Below are 18494 nucleotides of genomic sequence, written 5' to 3'. Positions count from 1 at the left end.
GAGTCTGCATGTTCTCCCTGTGACCATGTAGATTTCCTCCAGGTGCTCCGGTCCCCTCCCACATTCCAAAAATGTGCATGTAACTCTCGCTTTGCCTAGTGGCATGATCGCGGGGTGATATCCCCCTGCCCAGCCAAACCTTAGAACTGTCGTTTGGGTAGATGCTGTGCGATGTGTCCCCTGTTTCAAATCAGTACCCCGAAATGACAAGCAGTACACAATATGCGATTAAACAATTAAAATTTTATGACTCTTACTTGGACTATGGGATTAATAGAGAACAAAATATAAAATAAAAGGCGCCAAGAATTTATTTAATCAGTTCGTGCACAATTCGGCAATTCGTTGGAGCTCACGGTTTTCCTTCACTGATCCGCCTTCGACCCCCACTGGGTCCTGTGCCCCCCCCCCCCCCGACCCCGCTCAGAGTCTGCTCCATCGGCCAGCCTACAGCATTTCTTCATGCGTGTCTCCTCTCTTCAACCCCAGTGCACCTTCTGGCCAAAGCCCGCTGAAATCAACAGCTTTCAGACCCCAAGAAAGAATAACATCTCTCCCATTGGTTAGCAACTGAATCCCAAAGTCCCGTTATCACTAGTTATAACCCAAATATGCTGCTACAGAGAACCCGTTACCTCAGCAGTTTACATTACAGAGAGCCATTTTATTAGCCTTAGCAGTTAGTATGAAAGAGAAACCCTTACATACAGGTTAGGGTTAGTGAGTTGTGGACATGCTATGTTGGCACCCGAAGCATGGTAACACTTGCACAATATTCGCTGATTTGTTTTGACACAAATTGCATGTTTCACAGTATTCAGTGACAAATAAAGTCTCAGAATGAGCACTGCCTGAAGAGGGATTAGATTAGATCAGATCAGATTATTTTTATTTTTAACATGTACATTGAAATATCGAAACGTACAGTGAAATCATCATTTACATCCACGACCAACACAGTCCAAGTATGTGCTGAGGGCAGCCTGCAAATACCACCACATTCTCTCACCAACATAGCATTTACTAAACCTAACCTATGCATGTTTGACATGTCTGAGAAAATCAGAGCACCCGGAGGAAATCCATGCGGTCAAGGGGAGAACATACAAACTCCGTAAGATAACTCCATAACTCCAGAATTAGGCCTTTCAGCCCATTGAGTTATTCAGTCATGGCTGATTTATCACCCTCCCCAACTCCATTCTCCTTTGACACCATTACTAATCCAGCACTCATGCTACAAAAATACCCAATGACTTGGCTTCCACAGCTATCTCTACAATGAATTCCATGGATTCACCACCTTCTAGCTGAAGAAATTCCTCCTCATCTCTGTTCTAAGTGGGTAGACATATCCTGAGGCTCTGCCCTCTGGTCCTAGACTGTATGGGAAGCATCCTCTGCACATCCTCTATCCTTTCAGTATTCAGAAGGTTTCGATGAGATCCCCCTCATTCTTCTAAAACTCGTGAGTTAGAGGGTAGAATGCACTGAGATTTATGGGATATCTCCTTAAATGCTGGACAATACTGACCAAGCACGTTATCCTTTCGTCTGGTTTTCCCAGACTGCTTCTATACACTTGAGAGAAGAAAGAGTGGACAGCACAGGCAACTGGAATATCCCCAGATCTGAGGCTGTAAAACTGAGACAGGTCAAAGGTCAGCCTAAATGTAATTGGAAATTCTCTTGGCTTCATTTTGAAGAAAATGCCACATAATCCTGTAACTCACTTCCCCCTCTTCCTGTACTTCCAAGTACCTTATCCTCCAAGTTTACAACATTTCCTGCACTAAGTGATTTACTGTCAACAGAAGATAAAAATCACCAACGTTTCTTCTGAAGCCCCCCCACCTTCCTCAGAATGTAGTGTAAAAAAAGCTCCAAATGATCTGGATAATGCAAACTGTTAGATTTTCGATTCCATGCACTACTGTGGGGTGACACAGCTGCGCAACGGTTAGCATAACACAGTTACAGCGCCAGCAACCAGGGTTCAATTCCCACTGCTATCTGTAAGGAGTTTGTACCTTCTTCCCTGTGGCCGCATGGGTTTCCCCTGGGTGCTCCAGTATCCTCCCACAGTCCATAGGCGTGCCAGTTCATAGATTAATTGGCTGACATAAATTGTCCCAAGTGTGTGGGTGAGGGGATGAATCTTGCGGTTATTGATGGGATATGGGGCAGAATAAAATGTGAATGTGGGTACTGGCATTGACCTGATGGGCTGAAGGGCCTTTTTCTGTTTTACATCAAAGTCAAAGTAAAATTTCTTATTAAAATATGTATATGTATAAAATAAAATCCACTTTCTTGCAGGCATCTGTTTAATATTTATTTAGCGATACAGCACAGAATAGGCCCTTCCAGCCACACTGTCCAGCAACCCCTGACAACTGCAATTTAACCCTAACTTAGTCATGGGACAATTTACAACGATCGATCAACTTACCCAGTAGGTCTTTGGACTGTGGGAGGAAACCGGAGGACCTGGGGGAAACCCACACGTTCCACAGGAGGACATATAGAATCCTCACAGATGACACTGGGATTGAACTCCAAACTCCGACATCCTGAGCTAACTGCTATGCCACCGTGGTGCAGGAAAATGAAAACAATGCAATAGAATTTGTGAAAAATCTGTACGTTATCTAAACGTTCCCTCTATCTTTATATTATAGCTGCACAGACCAACCACTGCTCTGAGCTCAAAATTTTTACATGTCCTTAAAACTGCGCGGCAACAAAGGCTATGTGCATGGGAGCATTTGAGTCACTGCGCAGCCACACACTCACACAGCTTAGAGGGAACAGTAATGAAGAAAGACTGACAATTAACTAGTAGGCAAATGAAGACAAACATACATGTGCAAATTAAAAAAAACATTCATGACTGATCAAGAATTAAATATCTGAAGTGTTCCCTCCGTCAGCTTTAGACATCAGTACATCTTTACATGACAGTGGGATCGGGTGGGTCGTGGCTATTGAGCGGATATTTGGTAGATCACATCGTTCACTTTCTAACCAGCTGCCCAGAGTTGGAGCTTGCTACCACACTTCCCTTCTGTGGTCTATGTGACTCCTATCACCCACGGGTCTTGTGGGTCAGACTGTAACTGGAGGCCAGACCTCAAGTGTCGCATCCTGAGTCCCAGTCCCAAGCCAACCCAAACACCTCTGTCCTCATCCTCCTCCTCCTGAACTCTCAAGGTCCCTGAAAGTGATTCAGATCTTTAAAAGACTTTTACCATGCCGCAGTAGCGTAGCAGTTAGCGCAACACTATTACAATTCGGGGCATTGGAGATGGAAGTTCAATTCTGGTGTCCTCTGTAAGGAGTTTCTATGTTCCTCACCATGACCAAGTAGGTTTCCTCTGGGTGTTCCTGTTTCCTCCCACAGATCAAAGGTGTACCAGCTGGACCAGTTAACAGGTGTATGTTAACTGGTCATTGTAACTGGGCTCGTGATTAGGCTAGGATTAAATAGGTGGGTTGCTGGGTGGCGAGATTCATTGGGCCTATTCTGCACTGATTCTCTAAATAAATAAATATTAGTAAAAGTTATTGCAAAATGTCTTAAGAACTATATATTTATGGAAACATTTAAAGTATTAGTTAATGTTAGATAATTAAAACATGAATATACAGAGAACAACTAAAAATATAACACTATTAAATTTAGCAGGTTAATGCAGCCGGGTATCTAACAAATGGGGTAGTGATAGATAGGGTTGACACATAGATGAGGGGCCAGATGCAAAGAGTATACACGTCACTCGGGTCAGTATCTTTCCTAATATCTCTAGGTTCAGTGGTTACATAGTAACACAGCACAGAAACAGGCCCTTTAGATGAATGTGTCCGTATCTGAGCAAGTCCCACTTGCCCACATTTGACTCTCATCCTTCTAACCTTTCCCATCTAAGTGTTGTCCAAATATTGCAATTGTATCCACCTCTACCACTTCCTCTGGCAACTCAATCCAGATACCAACCATCCTTTGTGTCATAAAAGTTGCCCCTCAAGTCCCCTTTAAAACTTCCTCTTCTCTTCTTAAATCTCTGTGCTCTAGGCAATGTGGTGGTGTAGCAGTTAGCTTTACACTTTACAGCGCCAGCGATTGGGGTTCAACTCCCACCACCGCCTGTAAGGAGTTTGTAGGTTCCTCCCAGTGACCGCGCAGGTTTCCCCTGGGTGCTCCGGTTTCCGCCCACAGTCCAAAGGTGTACAGGTTAGGATTAGTAAGTTGTGGGCATGCGACATTGGTGCTGAAAGTACGATGACACCTGTGGGCTGCCCTAGCAGATCCTTGGACTGTGTTGGATGTTGATACAGATGATGCATTTCACTGTTTGGATGTATGTGTGACAAATAAAGCTAATCTTTCATCTTTAATGTTTTAGACTCCTCTACCCTGGGAAAACAACAGTGACCTTATCTGTCCACCTTATCTATTTCCCTCATTTAATTGGAGTTGTTTATTTCTTTATTTAGTGATACAGTGCGGAACAAGCCCTTCTGACCCAACAAACTGCGCCGTCCAGAAACCTGCCAGTTTAACCCTAGCCTGAATCACTGGACAATTTTAAATGACCGATTAACCTAATAAACCGTACATCTTTGGAATGTGGGAGGAAACCGGAACACCCGGAGGAAAGCCAGCACTCACATAGAGGAGCGTGCAGTCTCCTGACAGACAACTCTGGAATTGAACTCCAAACTCCAGAACGTCCCAAGCTGTAATAGCACCGTGCTACAGTGGCCCCAAAACCTCAATAGAGTCGCCCTCTATAACAGGGGCTCCCAACCTGTGGTCGACAGACCCCTCACTTAACGGTATTGGCCCGTGGCACAAAAAAAGGCTAGGAAGCCCTCTTCTATAAGGTCACCTCCCTCGGCCTCTTCCACTCCCGGGAAAAAGTCCCAGTCTCTCCTAGCATCTCCTTGTAATCACAGCCCTCCAATCCTGGCAATATCCTTGCAAATCTTTTCTGGTCAGCTTGGGGTCAGTGGGATGTTGCGTGCAGCCAGTGTGGAACTCCAGTGCATTCCATGTTTCTTGTCGGAAGTGTGAGCAAAAGATGTAATCCAGAGCCCGCAGTCACTTGCATTTCCTGTGTACTGTCAGAGGATTCATACACCAGCTGCTGTGCTTTTTCTCTACAGGGTTCTTGCTGGTATAAAAGCTGATGCTTATAAAATGTTTTTAAAGATGAGGATTAGTTTTATTTGTTATACGTAAAGAGAAACATGCTGTGAGATGTATTGTTTGCGTCAACAACGAGCCTCAGAATGGAGGGATGTTCCTTTAGAACTGAGATGAGGAGGAATTTCTATCATTGGGAGATGGTGGATCTGTGGAGTTCATTGCCACAGAGGGCTGTGGAGGGTAGGTCATTGGGTGTGTTTAAGGCAGAGCTTTGTAAGTTTTTGATCGGTAAAGGGAAAGACAGGAGAAGGAGAGTGTTGGGCGGGGGGGGAGAGTGCTGAAAGATAATCAGCCATGATTAAATGACAGACAGACACAATGGAGCCATGATCTAATTCTGCTCCTTTATCTTACGGTCTTATGATCTCATCCTAAACACATGTGGGTTGATTAGTTAATTGGGAGCCACAGTAGCATAGTGGTTAGCATGAGGCTATTACAGCTCGGTGCGTCAGAGTTCAGATTCCAGTCCAGTGTCCTCTATAAGAAGTTTGTACATCCTCCCTGTGGAATGTGTGGGTTTCCTCCGGGTGCTCCAGTTTCCTCCAACAGTCCAAAGGCCTACCAGGTAGGTTCATTGGTCATTGTAAGCTGTCCCGTGATTGGGTTAGGGTTAAATCGGGGTTGTCAGGGGATGCTCAGCAGTACAACTTGAAGGGCTGGAAAGGCCTATTCTGCACTGTATCACGAAAATAAAATAAATAAATAAATTGCTGCCATGTGTAGGTGTGAGGTAGAATCCAGCAGGGGAGTTGCTGGGAATCTGGGAAGAACAAAACGGGATTAAAGTAAATGGGTGGTTCTCGTTCTGCACAGACTCGATGGACTGAAGGGCCTCTTTCTTTGCATGACGGAGATATCTAAGCAAATGTAAATGGGGTAGATTTTAGGAGTATTATAAGTTAGGCCAATCGGCCCATCGAGTCTGTTCTGTCATTCCATCATGACTGATTTATTATCCCTCTAAAACCCCATTCTCCTGCCTTCTCCCCATAATCTTTGATTCCCTGATTAATCAAGAACCTATCAAACTCTGCGTCAAATACACCCAATGACTTAACCGCCACAGCCATCTGTGGCAATGAGTTCCACAGATTCACCACCATCTGGCTAAAGAAATTACTCCTCATCTCTGTTCTAAAGAGGTGTCTTTCTATTCTGAGGCTGTGTTCTCTGGTCCTAGATCTTAGGACTATAGGAAATGTCCTCTCCTTGTCCTCTCTTGTCTTGGCTTTTCAATATTCGATAGATTTTAATGAGATCCAACCCCCCCCCACCCCAAGAGTACAAGCCCAGAGCCATCAGCCAACACTCCAAATGTGTTAGCCCTTTCATTCTCGGGATCATTCTTCTGAACATCCTCTGGACCTTCTCCAATTCCAGCACGTCCTTTCTTTAGATAAGAGGCCCAAACCTTGAAGTGGGATCTGACCAATGCCTTATAAAGCCTCAGCATTAAAGTACTGTGTAATAGTCTTAGGCACCCCAGGTTTTTTACATAAATTTTGTTTGAGATGTTTATTCTTGTCTTCTGCATTAGTATGTCAGTAGAAAATAGTAAATTTTAGATTTCCAAACATTAATTTTCCAAAAAGTTTAATGTTACAGAGAAATGTTTGTATTAAAGAAAGTGACATATTAAGTAATAGACCACTTTACAAACAAAAACTTGATTTCTTAGTAGGCATGTGGTCCAGTGCATGATTAAACAAAGATTACAAACAGGATGCTAATGATCAGTGACATAATAAGTTGAATGAACTAAACAGAAACAGGTGCAGAAGGAATCAAACCGGGCAAAGGACAACCAAACTAAAAGGTGGCAGTGAGGTAGATGTGACAGTTTAGCTTCAAATCATCAATTTTTACACCAAGAGTGAGCATACCAACAAGATACAAGGTGGTCATCATGCATCAGCAAGATCTCTCCCGAGCAGAAATTTCATGGCAGACAGGAGTTTCAAGATGTGCTGTCCAAGCTCTTCTGAAGTAGCACAAAGAAACGGGCAAGGCTGAGGACTAAACAGAGTTGTCGGCCACAGAGGCTGCGTGCAGCAGATGAGATAAACTGATGTCCCTTCGAAATCAGAAGAAATCTATCACTGCTATCAACACTGAACTCACAGAAACCACTGGAACTTAAGTACATCCCTCTAAAGTCCGGAGAAATCTTGTCAGAAATAGTCTTCATTGAATTTTCTCCTAGATTAGAAAATAGTGTATGCCTTTATTCCTTCTACCAATGTGCAGATCCATCTAACCTGGGGCAGTTTGCAATAGTTCAGAGATAAGAGGTGAGAAGAAAATTGCACTGGAAACAGAATCATCAAACTGTGATAAATTATGATTTGTTCAGTGTATAATTCTGGAACAGAACTTCAGAACGAATAACAGAAGGAAAGAGTCAAAGACATTTGGGGTCCATTTGAACAAAAATGTACAATTCATGAAATTGACAGGGTAGTGAAGAAAGCTGGCCTTTGTAAGTCAAAGCACTGAGTATACGGTGTGGTTAGAGTGTTAGAGAATTATCAAACCGCATTTGGACCATAGCCCATTGTAGCCCTCCCATCCATGTACTTATCCAAACTTTTCTCCAATGTTACAATCCAACCTGCATCCACCACTTCTGCTGGCAGCTCCTTCCAGGATGTTTGTAAGGACACCGACGAGGCCGCTCTTGAAGTTTTATTAAGCACGAATGAGTCCTGAAAAAAAATTACAATGATGTTGCCAAGACTCGAGGGACTGAGTTAAAGGGAGATGTTGGATAGGGTAGGACATTATCCGCCTGGAGCATAGGGGCCTGAGATGTGATCTTATAGAGGTGTATAAAGCCATCAGGAGTGAATGCACATAGGCTTTTTCCCAGCTTTGGGGAATCATGAACCAGAGGACATACTGTAGGTTTAAGGTGAGAGGGGAGAGATTTAATAGGAAGTAGAGGGGCAACTTGTTATATATAGATAGTGGTGTGCATATAGAACAAGCTGCCAGAGGAAGTGATTGAGGCAGGTACAATAATGACAAAAGGACAGTTGGACATTCATTCATTCATCCATCCATCCATTTATTTATTGATTGATTGATTGAGATCCAGCGCAGAATAGGCCTTTCCAACCCTTCGAGCCACACTGCCCATAACCCCCAATTTAACCCTAGCCTAACCCACAGGACAATTTACAATGACCAATTAACCTACCAACCAGTACATCTTTGGACTGTGGGAGGAAACCGGAACACCCTGAAGAAACCCACACGATCGCAGGGAGACAGCAGTAGGAATGGATAGGAAGGGTTTAGAGGGATTTGGGCCAAATGGGATTAGATGGGGTATCTGAGTTGGCATAGACCAGTTGGGCCGAAGGGCCTGTGTCCGAGCAGTATATCTGACTCTGGCAGTTTTCAGCCTGTGTCATTCAGAGATTTGTGCAAATATTATTTTGTGACTAATTGTGCTGTATTGTAACTATATGTGGTGTGTGTGACTAATGTGTTTTGCACCTTGGCCCCAGAGGAACAGTGTTTCGTTTAGCTGTATACATGTGTATGGTTGAGCGACAATCAACGTGACCTTGAACTATGACACAAAATGGGAGAGAGTGTAAGTTTTCAGTAGCAGAAGTGATGCATGTTCCTGACAGGACAGTTCAGAGGCAGGGACACCCAGTGTGACCAGCAGAATGCAGCCTTGCTACAAACAATGGTATTGACATTACTGCAGAATGGTTTATACCTTCCATTGTGAGTTTAATGCTGAATCGAATGCCTTAATCCTAAATCTAACCCGTGAGTCAAGCTTTGTCAGAGGTTTTGTATTATCTGCGTGGATCTCTGTCAGACTGTTAATCGTGTTTTCTTTTCCCTCTCGGACAGCTTCACCTCGCAGTCAAAGGAGCACAACGCAGCCTGCTGAACTGGCCGTGAATTCCCCGTCAAGCAGTCCTCACCACATCGTGTCCTGGCAGAGTGGGTGAGTCTCGCTGTCCGCCAACAAAGCCCACTGTCATCCTACAGCTTTTACTCACAACTGTCCTTCACCTATCATTATCGCTTCAAAGCCCTTTTGCCAAACTTCTGTCTCCATTGTTAATTAATTCGAGGATAGGACCCTACAGGGGACAATATCTGTGCGGTAACCATGCTCTCTGGGGAGCCTACCTAAGTTTCAATAGCTACCATCAAGGATCAGGGTTACATATGTTTTCCTTATATTTATTTAAATAGAACGTAGAATATTCTAGCACAGTACAGGCTCTTCGGCCCATGATATTGTGCTGACCTTTTATCATACTCCAAGATCAGTCTAACCCTTCCCTTCCATATTGCCCTCCATTTTCCTTTCATCCTTGTGCCTATTTAAGAGATTCCTAGATGTCCCTAATCTATCTTCCTCTAACACCAGCCCCGGAAGTACATTCCACGACCCACCACTCTCTGTGTAAAATGCTACCTCTGACATCTCCCCTTATACTTTTCTCCATTCTACTTAAATGGCTGTCCCCTGGTGTTGGCCATTGCTGCCCTGGGAAAAGGAGCTGGCTGTCCAGGGATAAAGGCTCCGGCTGTCCACTCTGTCTATGCCTCTTATCATCTTATACACCAGTATCAAGTCACTTCTCATCCTCCTTCGCTCCCAAGAAAAAAAAGCCCTAGCTGACTCAACCTTTCCTCATAGGATGGTGTCTCTAATCTAGTCATCATCCTGGTTTCCTCGGCACCCTCTCGAAAGATTCTACATCCTTCCTATAAGTGAGTCGACCAGGACTGAACACAATACAGCAAGTGTAATTTAACCAGGGTTTTATAGAGCTGCTACATTACCTCGCAGCTCTTGAATCGAATCCCCTGACTAATGAAGACCAACGCACTATACGCCTTTAAGCACTCTATCAACTTGTGCGGCAACTTTGAGGGATTTAAGGGCATGGATCCCAAGATCCCTCTGTTCCTCCAGACTGCTAAGAGTCCTGCCATTAACCCTGTACTCTGCCTTCAGTTCGACCTTCCAAAGTGAATCACTTTACACTTTTCTGGATTGAACTCCATCTGCCAGTTCTGCATGCTGTCAGCGTCCCATTGTACCCACAACCACCCTCTATCCACAACTCCACCAACAGTGAGGGTGGGTAACCCTTGTGCGTCTGTGTAACACATAAAGCTACGGTAGCATAGCAGTTAGCACGATGGTATTACAGCTCGGGGCGTCGGAGTTCAGAGTTCAATCCCGGCATCCTCTGTAAAGAGTCTCTTTATATCGTCCCCTTGGAATACCTGGGTTCTCCCAGGGTCTACAGGTTTCATCCCACTGTCCAAAGACATACCGGGTAGGTTAATTGGTCACTGTAAATTTTCCCACGTTAGGGTTAGGGTTAAATCTGGGTTGTTGGAAGGTGGAACACAGCAGGCCAGGCAGCATCTATAGAGAGAAGCACTGTCGACGTTTCTGGCCGAGACCCTTCACCAGGACTCAAAGTCAAAGGACAAAAGTCCTGAGTCCCGATGAAGGGTCTTGGCCCGAAACGTTGACAGCGCTTCTCACTATAGATGCTGCCTGGCCTGCTGCGTTCCACCAACATTTTGTGCGTGTTGTTTGAAGTTGCTGGGCGGTGCAGATCTACTCCCCGCCTGCGTCTCTAAATTTAAGAATTAAAATTTTCAAAAAAGTAATCTTCATGTTTATATCCAGGCAGATCATTCTGTACATAAACACATCAAGACGGTACAAAAGGAAACCAAACAGCGGATATGGGATTACAGATACAGGGAAAGTGCAGTGCAGGCAAATAACTAAAGTGCTGGGGCATTGACAAGCTAGATCAAGTGATCACGTTCATTTTGATTACATGAGAGGTCTGTTCAATAGTCTGATACCAGTGGGATAGAAGCTGTCCTTGAGCCTGGTGGTTTGTGTTCTCAGATCTTTACTCATGGGCTTGAAACGTTATCTCAGCATCCATCCAGTCCTACCACCTCAGAATCGTATTTCTTGTATTAAGAATCCACCCCCCAGCTGCTGTTTGTGTAGATTAAGTCAACTTTTTCTTTGCTTATAAAAGGCTCTTGATCAGTAAAGCATCGGGGAAAAGGCAAGAGAACAGGGTTCAGAGGGATAGTAAGTCAGCCATGATGGAGCAGACTCAATGGGCCAAATGGTCCAATTCTGCACTTATGTCTTATGGTCTAAAAACCTTTTGGTCAACTTGTGAATCTCCCCTGAAAGGAAATATATCCTTTAAGTGCATAGTCCAAATCTGGTGCAGTCTCATCAATGCCATGATCTACTGTAGCAAGGCTTCCCTCTCCTGTACCCCAGCGCTCCTGGAATAAATAGTTGGATTGAGAGTGTGAGTGATGGAATTGTTGTATAGTCTTATATTTTGTAATCTTCCACTTTGGCTTCTGTGTTCTACCGTGCATGCAGCTTAAAACCCAAGCAGAATATGAAATGTCTGGCTGATGTAACACACAGTTTCATTAACGAACGAGTTCTTGGTCATTTCAACACTAAAAGGCATGTTTCGTACTAACCTTCTGACCTCAAGTTCTGACTAACCTTTTCCTCACTTTCTTCTTTTTCACTAATATTCAATCTTACCTGGTCCTCTTTCGCCTGCTATCCTATAGAGAAGCAACAGAAAACAGCCCACTTCACGATGAGCAGACTCTCTCGCCAGCTCACCAAAGCCCAGTAAAGTAGAGGTACAGTAAAGCTGAGCCGTGTGGTACACGTCCCTCACTCTGCACAATCCGTTTCTGCGTATTCCCTTTGTGATGTACTGTGATGTTACTTCAGTAAACTCCTCCACAAAACCAGCTTAGAAGTTCGAGCTTAGAGGAATGAGGGGGATCTCATTGAAGCGTATTGAGTATTGAAAGGCCTGGGTGGAGCGGATTTGGAGATGGGGGTGTCCAGGGCCAGAGGGCACAGCCTCAGAATAGAGGGATGTCCCTTTAGAACAGAGATGAGAAGGAATTTCTTTAGCCAGAGGGTAGTGAATCTGTGGAATTAATTGCCACAGTTAGCTGTGGAGGCCAAGTCACTCGGTATTAAAGTAGAGGTTGATAGGTTCTTGATTAGTCAGATTATCCAAGGTTACAGGGAGAAGGCAGGAAAATGGAGTTGAGCTGACTCAATGGACTGAATGGCCTAATTCTACTCCTATGTACAGCCTTAAAATGAAACCTCTGTGACGATAAAATTGTCACTGCAGTGCGTGGTTTCATGTACACAAAACTACCAGGGGGTAGTTGAGGGAGACAGTAAGAATCGATTTGCTTTGGTGGGGGTGTCTAAAACAAGAGAAGAGAGGGAGGAGATTTGGAGATCTGTGGGGGATGTTTATTTCCACTCACAGACTTGTGGGAAGCTGTGTCTGCCTAAGGAGATGGTGAGGCTGAGAGACTCACAACACTACAGAATTACCTGGACGAGCTAAGACGAGAAGGTGAGGCTGAGAGACTCACAACACTACAGAATTACCTGGATGAGCTAAGACGAGAAGGTGAGGCCCGGAGACTCACAACACTACAGAATTACCTGGACGAGCTAAGACGAGAAGGTGAGGCTGAGAGACTCACAACACTACAGAATTACCTGGACGAGCTAAGACGAGAAGGTGAGGCTGACAGACTCACAACACTACAGAATTACCTGGACGAGCTAAGACGAGAAGGTGAGGCTGACAGACTCACAACACTACAGAATTACCTGGACGAGCTAAGACGAGATGGTGAGGCTGAGAGACTCACAACACTACAGAATTACCTGGACGAGCTAAGACGAGAAGGTGAGGCCCGGAGACTCACAACACTACAGAATTACCTGGATGAGCTAAGACGAGAAGGTGAGGCTGAGAGACTCACAACACTACAGAATTACCTGGACGAGCTAAGACGAGAAGGTGAGGCTGACAGACTCACAACACTACAGAATTACCTGGACGAGCTAAGACGAGAAGGTGAGGCTGACAGACTCACAACACTACAGAATTACCTGGACGAGCTAAGACGAGAAGGTGAGGCTGACAGACTCACAACACTACAGAATTACCTGGACGAGCTAAGACGAGAAGGTGAGGCTGACAGACTCACAACACTACAGAATTACCTGGACGAGCTAAGACGAGATGGTGAGGCTGAGAGACTCACAACACTACAGAATTACCTGGACGAGCTAAGACGAGAAGGTGAGGCCCGGAGACTCACAACACTACAGAATTACCTGGATGAGCTAAGACGAGAAGGTGAGGCTGAGAGACTCACAACACTACAGAATTACCTGGACGAGCTAAGACGAGAAGGTGAGGCTGACAGACTCACAACACTACAGAATTACCTGGACGAGCTAAGACGAGAAGGTGAGGCCCGGAGACTCACAACACTACAGAATTACCTGGATGAGCTAAGACGAGAAGGTGAGGCTGAGAGACTCACAACACTTCAGAATTACCTGGACGAGCTAAGACGAGAAGGTGAGGCTGAGAGACTCACAACACTACAGAATTACCTGGACGAGCTAAGACGAGAAGGTGAGGCCCGGAGACTCACAACACTACAGAATTACCTGGATGAGCTAAGACGAGAAGGTGAGGCTGAGAGACTCACAACACTACAGAATTACCTGGACGAGCTAAGACGAGAAGGTGAGGCTGACAGACTCACAACACTACAGAATTACCTGGACGAGCTAAGACGAGAAGGTGAGGCCCGGAGACTCACAACACTACAGAATTACCTGGATGAGCTAAGACGAGAAGGTGAGGCTGAGAGACTCACAACACTTCAGAATTACCTGGACGAGCTAAGACGAGAAGGTGAGGCTGAGAGACTCACAACACTACAGAATTACCTGGACGAGCTAAGACGAGAAGGTGAATAGGAGCAGACTAGACCTTAAGACTGGTGCGAATGTTGTGGTCGGTACAGACACAGGCACGTGGCCGGTGCAATACCGACCCTGTGACGGGTACAGGTTTTGTGAGGAGGGGACCCAGCGGGAGGTGATAGGTGAGGAGAGGAGTTAAGAGGCCAGAGTGAGGAATGGAAGGGGGAGGGGGAAAACAATGTTCATGTCATCAGGTTGGAGGCTACTCAGACAGAATATGAGGTGTTACCCCCTCCACCCTCAGAGTGGCCTCATCGTGGCAAAAGAGGAGGCCACGGACTGACGTGTTGCAACAGGAATGGGGATAGAAGTTAAAATAGTTTGCCACTGGGAAATTTTGGTTGGCAAAGCGGTCCCCCAATTTATGTCAGGTGTCAGAGTTGTTCTGGGGAAAGGACACAGTCTCTAAAGTTGGGTCATAAATCAGCCACTGAACAGGCTGAAGGGGCTGTATGATAAATAGGTTTATCGTTGTCACAGGTGTTGAGGTACAGTGGAAAACATTGTTTTGCACGTCATACATTTCAGATCATTACACAGTGCATGAGGTAGTACAAAATAAAACAGTAACAAAATGCAGAATAAAGTGTTGCAGTTAGAGAGAAAGTGCAGTGCAGGCAGGCAGTAAGGTTCAAGGCCTTTAGAAGGCAGATTGTGAGTTCAAGAGTCCATCTTAATCGTACTAGGGAACAGTCGAAGAATCTGATAACAGTGGGGTAGAAGCTGGTCCTTGGCCCAATGGGAGAGGGGAGAAGAGAGATTATCTGGGATGGGCAGTGTCTTTGATTATGCAGGATGCTTTTCACGAGGCAGCAATAAGTGTAGACAGAGTCCATGGGAGGGGGGAGGATGGTTTCTGTGATGTGTTGATTTGTGTCCACGACTCTCTGCAGTTTCTTGCAATCGCGAGCAGAGCAGCTACCATACCAAGGCGTGATGCATCTGGATAACAACATTGAAAGGATACTCAGACAGTTACGTGGATAGGAAAGGTAGCTGGATATGGGTCGAATGCAGGCAGTTAGGACTGGCTTAGATAGCATCTTGCTCAGCATGAACAAGTTGGGCCGGAAGGCCTGTTTCCATGCTGTGACTAGTGAACTACAAGTTAGCAATGTGCTACTGTACATTTTGCTAAATAGCCAATGATGTGTTTGACTGACTGTGAGTTTCTCTTCCTTCAGGCCCTATCAGGACACTTGCTACATGGACAGGTCCCTCTATTCAGAATTAGCAGACGTCCAGTGGTATGGGAGCGATAGTGCTAAACCTGGAACTCTCGTCTGACCAATGACCTCAGCTCAAAGTACAAGCGTCAAGTCCACCTGGTGATCATCTCACTGCCCTTTGTCACTGCCTTACTCTATGCACAGCTAGGGACCAGAAATCTCAGCTCCAAGCACACCCGCAAAGGAAATTTCTAAGCCAAGCTAAAGTGAATCCTCAGTAAAGTACCACAAACTGTGCTCTATTTTCCTCTCTCTCTCTCTCTCTCTCTCTCTCTCTTTCTCACCCCACTCTCCCCTCCACCCCTCCCCCTCTCACTCCCTCTCCCCCAAACCCTCTCCCCTCTCTCACCCCACTCTCTCTCTCCCCCTCCCCTCTCTCTCCCTCTCTTCTATTTCTCTATCTCCCCTCTTTCCTGTATTTTTCTCTGTCTCTCCCCATCTCTCTCTCTCTTTATCTCTATCTCTATCTCTCTCAGGTAACCACCTGGTCAAGAATAACAAAGGTTTTTTACAGTTGAAGTCAGATTGCAAATCCCACCCACCAGACCTCCCTTTGTAGAAGTCTGTGTGATTCCATTCCGATCTCTAGTGGGGAACAAATGCCAATAGTTTAGGAACAAGATACTTCAGAACTTAACCAAGCTTAATGTTTACTTGAATTTTACCAAAGACCAACTTTAAGCTAAAGAGAACAAGCTGGACAGATGTTGTCCATTGGTTACCGGTTAAGTAAACAAGCGGGCAAGCACGGAACAATGGTTATGTTTGTCTGCGTATCCCAACTGGAAGGGGCTGAGCAGACTCAAATACAGGACCGGAGGTTTGATTCCTAGCACCTGTTTCACACTGGCGTTGGAAGAGGAATTTGACCCCAGTACGTTGCCAATTTGTGCTTCACTGACAGGCCCTGCAAAGTATCTGAAAAATGCATTGGTCATGTTAATGAGTGCCGGGGTGTAGGAAAAAAGTCTTTCCTCTCTTTACACAACACGGTTATGAAATGGAGACTGTATGATACGTCACTGATACACAGATTCAGTGTGAGATAAAGCACATGATTAATATAATCTGTATATTTTTGAGTTGGGAGAAAAATTGATATAAAATCAGTCCCTGGTTCAAGATGAAAATCATTTAACTAGTCACGCATTCTCTTCAAAGGCTTTAGCTGATTTAGTGGAAGAGACCTTGGAGAGTTATCAACCCTTGGAAGGCCTCACGAAATTTTAAAAAAATATTTTCCCATGAAGTACTCATCAGAAGTAATTTAGTGACTATAAAGTTTGGCAGGCAGAGTGTGTGTGTGTGCTCACTCCAGATTTCTCAGCAAGGGGGCTGTTACAGACATAGAACTCCCTCTCTCTCTCTCTTCTGCATTTCTGAATGGCGGAGGGTTTCCTGTTTGAGAGGAAGGTGAATTGAATATCAGTGCTGAGGCAGCACCACTGTGTGTGGTCCCGGAGCAAGGATAAATTGCTTCAGTAAACCAGACACCACCGTTTGTTTTCGGGAGACAGCTAAGAGGGATTTGCGTTCAGTTAAAGAGGCCAACATTCTCAGATGCCACCATGCATTTATCGTGGGGTGAATTTTTCTTTCTAATTCTCCGTTTCTGTTACCATTGTGGAAAATGTTAAAGTTCCAATATGTTTTATAAATCAGTATTAGTTTAGTTTGGCCATAGACAGTCACATTCAGGTGCTCACCCAACAGAACAGTTACCACTAGAATAGATGTAGGGTTTAAAATCTATAAATGTCAATAGTTTTATTACAAGTTTGTGTAAATTAAAGCAATGTAGTTAAAACAAATTCAGTAGATTGCGGCCTGAAACGACTGTAGATTCTAAAAGAGCATGTAAAATGTCTTTTTTTTTTACCCCTCTTTTTGTTCAATTTTAATCAAAGAGGATTATGTATGGCGTAGAAAGTGCAGAATTATGAAATTCTGCTATTAATTTATTCTTTTTGTATTAAGAATTTGTATAGTACCTTTACATTTTACAGAAGTGTTGTCGAGAATTCCAAAATGAAGCATTTTCAAGATAATGAATTTGGTGGTTCTTGAAATTAACAAAATAAATTATTACTGTATGTTACAAAAGCCTGGCACTTGTTTTTGGATTCAGATTCATTTGTTGATCACATGTACATTGAAATATTAAGTGAAATGCACTGTTTGTGTCAACAATCAACTCAGTGTGACTCACCACAAGTGTCGACACACTTCCAGCACAATCACAGCAGGCGTGCAACTCACTAACTCTAACCTGTATGTCGCTGCGATATGGGAGGAAGCCAGATCATCCGGAGGAAACTTATGTGGTCACGGGGAGATCATACAGACTCCTTAAAGACAGCAGTGAGAATTGAACCCTGATTGATGGCGCTGTAAACATTGTTTTACAGGCCACATTACAGTCCTGAACACTGAAAAGTCCCGATGAAGGGGCTCAGCCCGAAACATTGACTGTTTGTTCCTCTCCATAGATGCTGCCTGACCTGTTAAGTTCTTCCAGCATTTTGTGTGTGTTGCCAAGCCTGTTCTGGGGGTCAGCCCATAAGTGTCGCCATACATTCTAGTGCTGACATAGCGTGCCCACAATGTTCAGCAGAACAACATGACATCAAAAAAAAACCCTTTTGCTCCCTTCCCCCGTTTACATACACGGACAGGCCTCCTCTCGGCCCCAGCCTCCAGTGGACTGGCAGACATTGGGCCCCTGACTTCCCTAGTGGACTCACACACCAGGGCATCTCCTTTACTTGCCATGGAGGATTTGGCTCAGACATGTCTCCGTATCAGAAATGTTTCTCCTCTGATAAAACTTAAACAAAGTTCCAGCTCCTTGGGCTTTCCTGGTGACCTAATTTTTTTTAATTTAACTTCTTGATTGTATAATGTAATTAAAGGAACAGTTATTGCATTTTTAGAAAATCTGCAGAATAAGAAATACCTACCAGCATAATTGTATTAATAAAATATTGCATGGTCCATTGATTACGGTTTAATTGAGGTCTGGAGGCATATGCACCCTAGTGATAGAGAATACTCTTTTTTTTCTCACATGCTCATGATAAATGTTCAAGAATCAACTATTTTATAGTTGACCCTCGACTTTTATTCAATGTTCAGAAATGTGAGTATGATGCGATCGCTATTTCTG

At 44.5% G+C, this 18494-nt stretch overlaps 1 protein-coding gene across 10 annotated transcripts in view; it reads left to right on the top strand.

Annotated features, from left to right (window-relative positions):
* frmd4a (FERM domain containing 4A) overlaps window positions 1-17431 on the top strand; it is a 496550-nt gene extending 479119 nt beyond the window's left edge. For 9 of the 10 annotated variants that reach the window (XM_073066422.1, XM_073066423.1, XM_073066424.1 and 6 more), the window contains 2 exons: window positions 9089-9185; window positions 15284-17431. In XM_073066422.1, coding sequence (XP_072922523.1) covers window positions 9089-9185; window positions 15284-15386 — 200 coding nt within the window. In that variant the 3' untranslated portion in view covers window positions 15387-17431. Of the gene's footprint in view, window positions 1-9088; window positions 9186-11839; window positions 11915-15283 lie in introns of all 10 variants that reach the window. The other variant, XM_073066419.1, reaches the window with a different exon arrangement.
* The last annotated feature ends 1063 nt before the right edge of the window (window positions 17432-18494 follow it).

This window comes from Hemitrygon akajei, chromosome 14 (assembly GCF_048418815.1).
Source record: "Hemitrygon akajei chromosome 14, sHemAka1.3, whole genome shotgun sequence".
NCBI classification, from domain to species: Eukaryota; Metazoa; Chordata; class Chondrichthyes; order Myliobatiformes; family Dasyatidae; genus Hemitrygon; species Hemitrygon akajei.
This window is presented reverse-complemented; position numbering and strand designations above follow the sequence as displayed.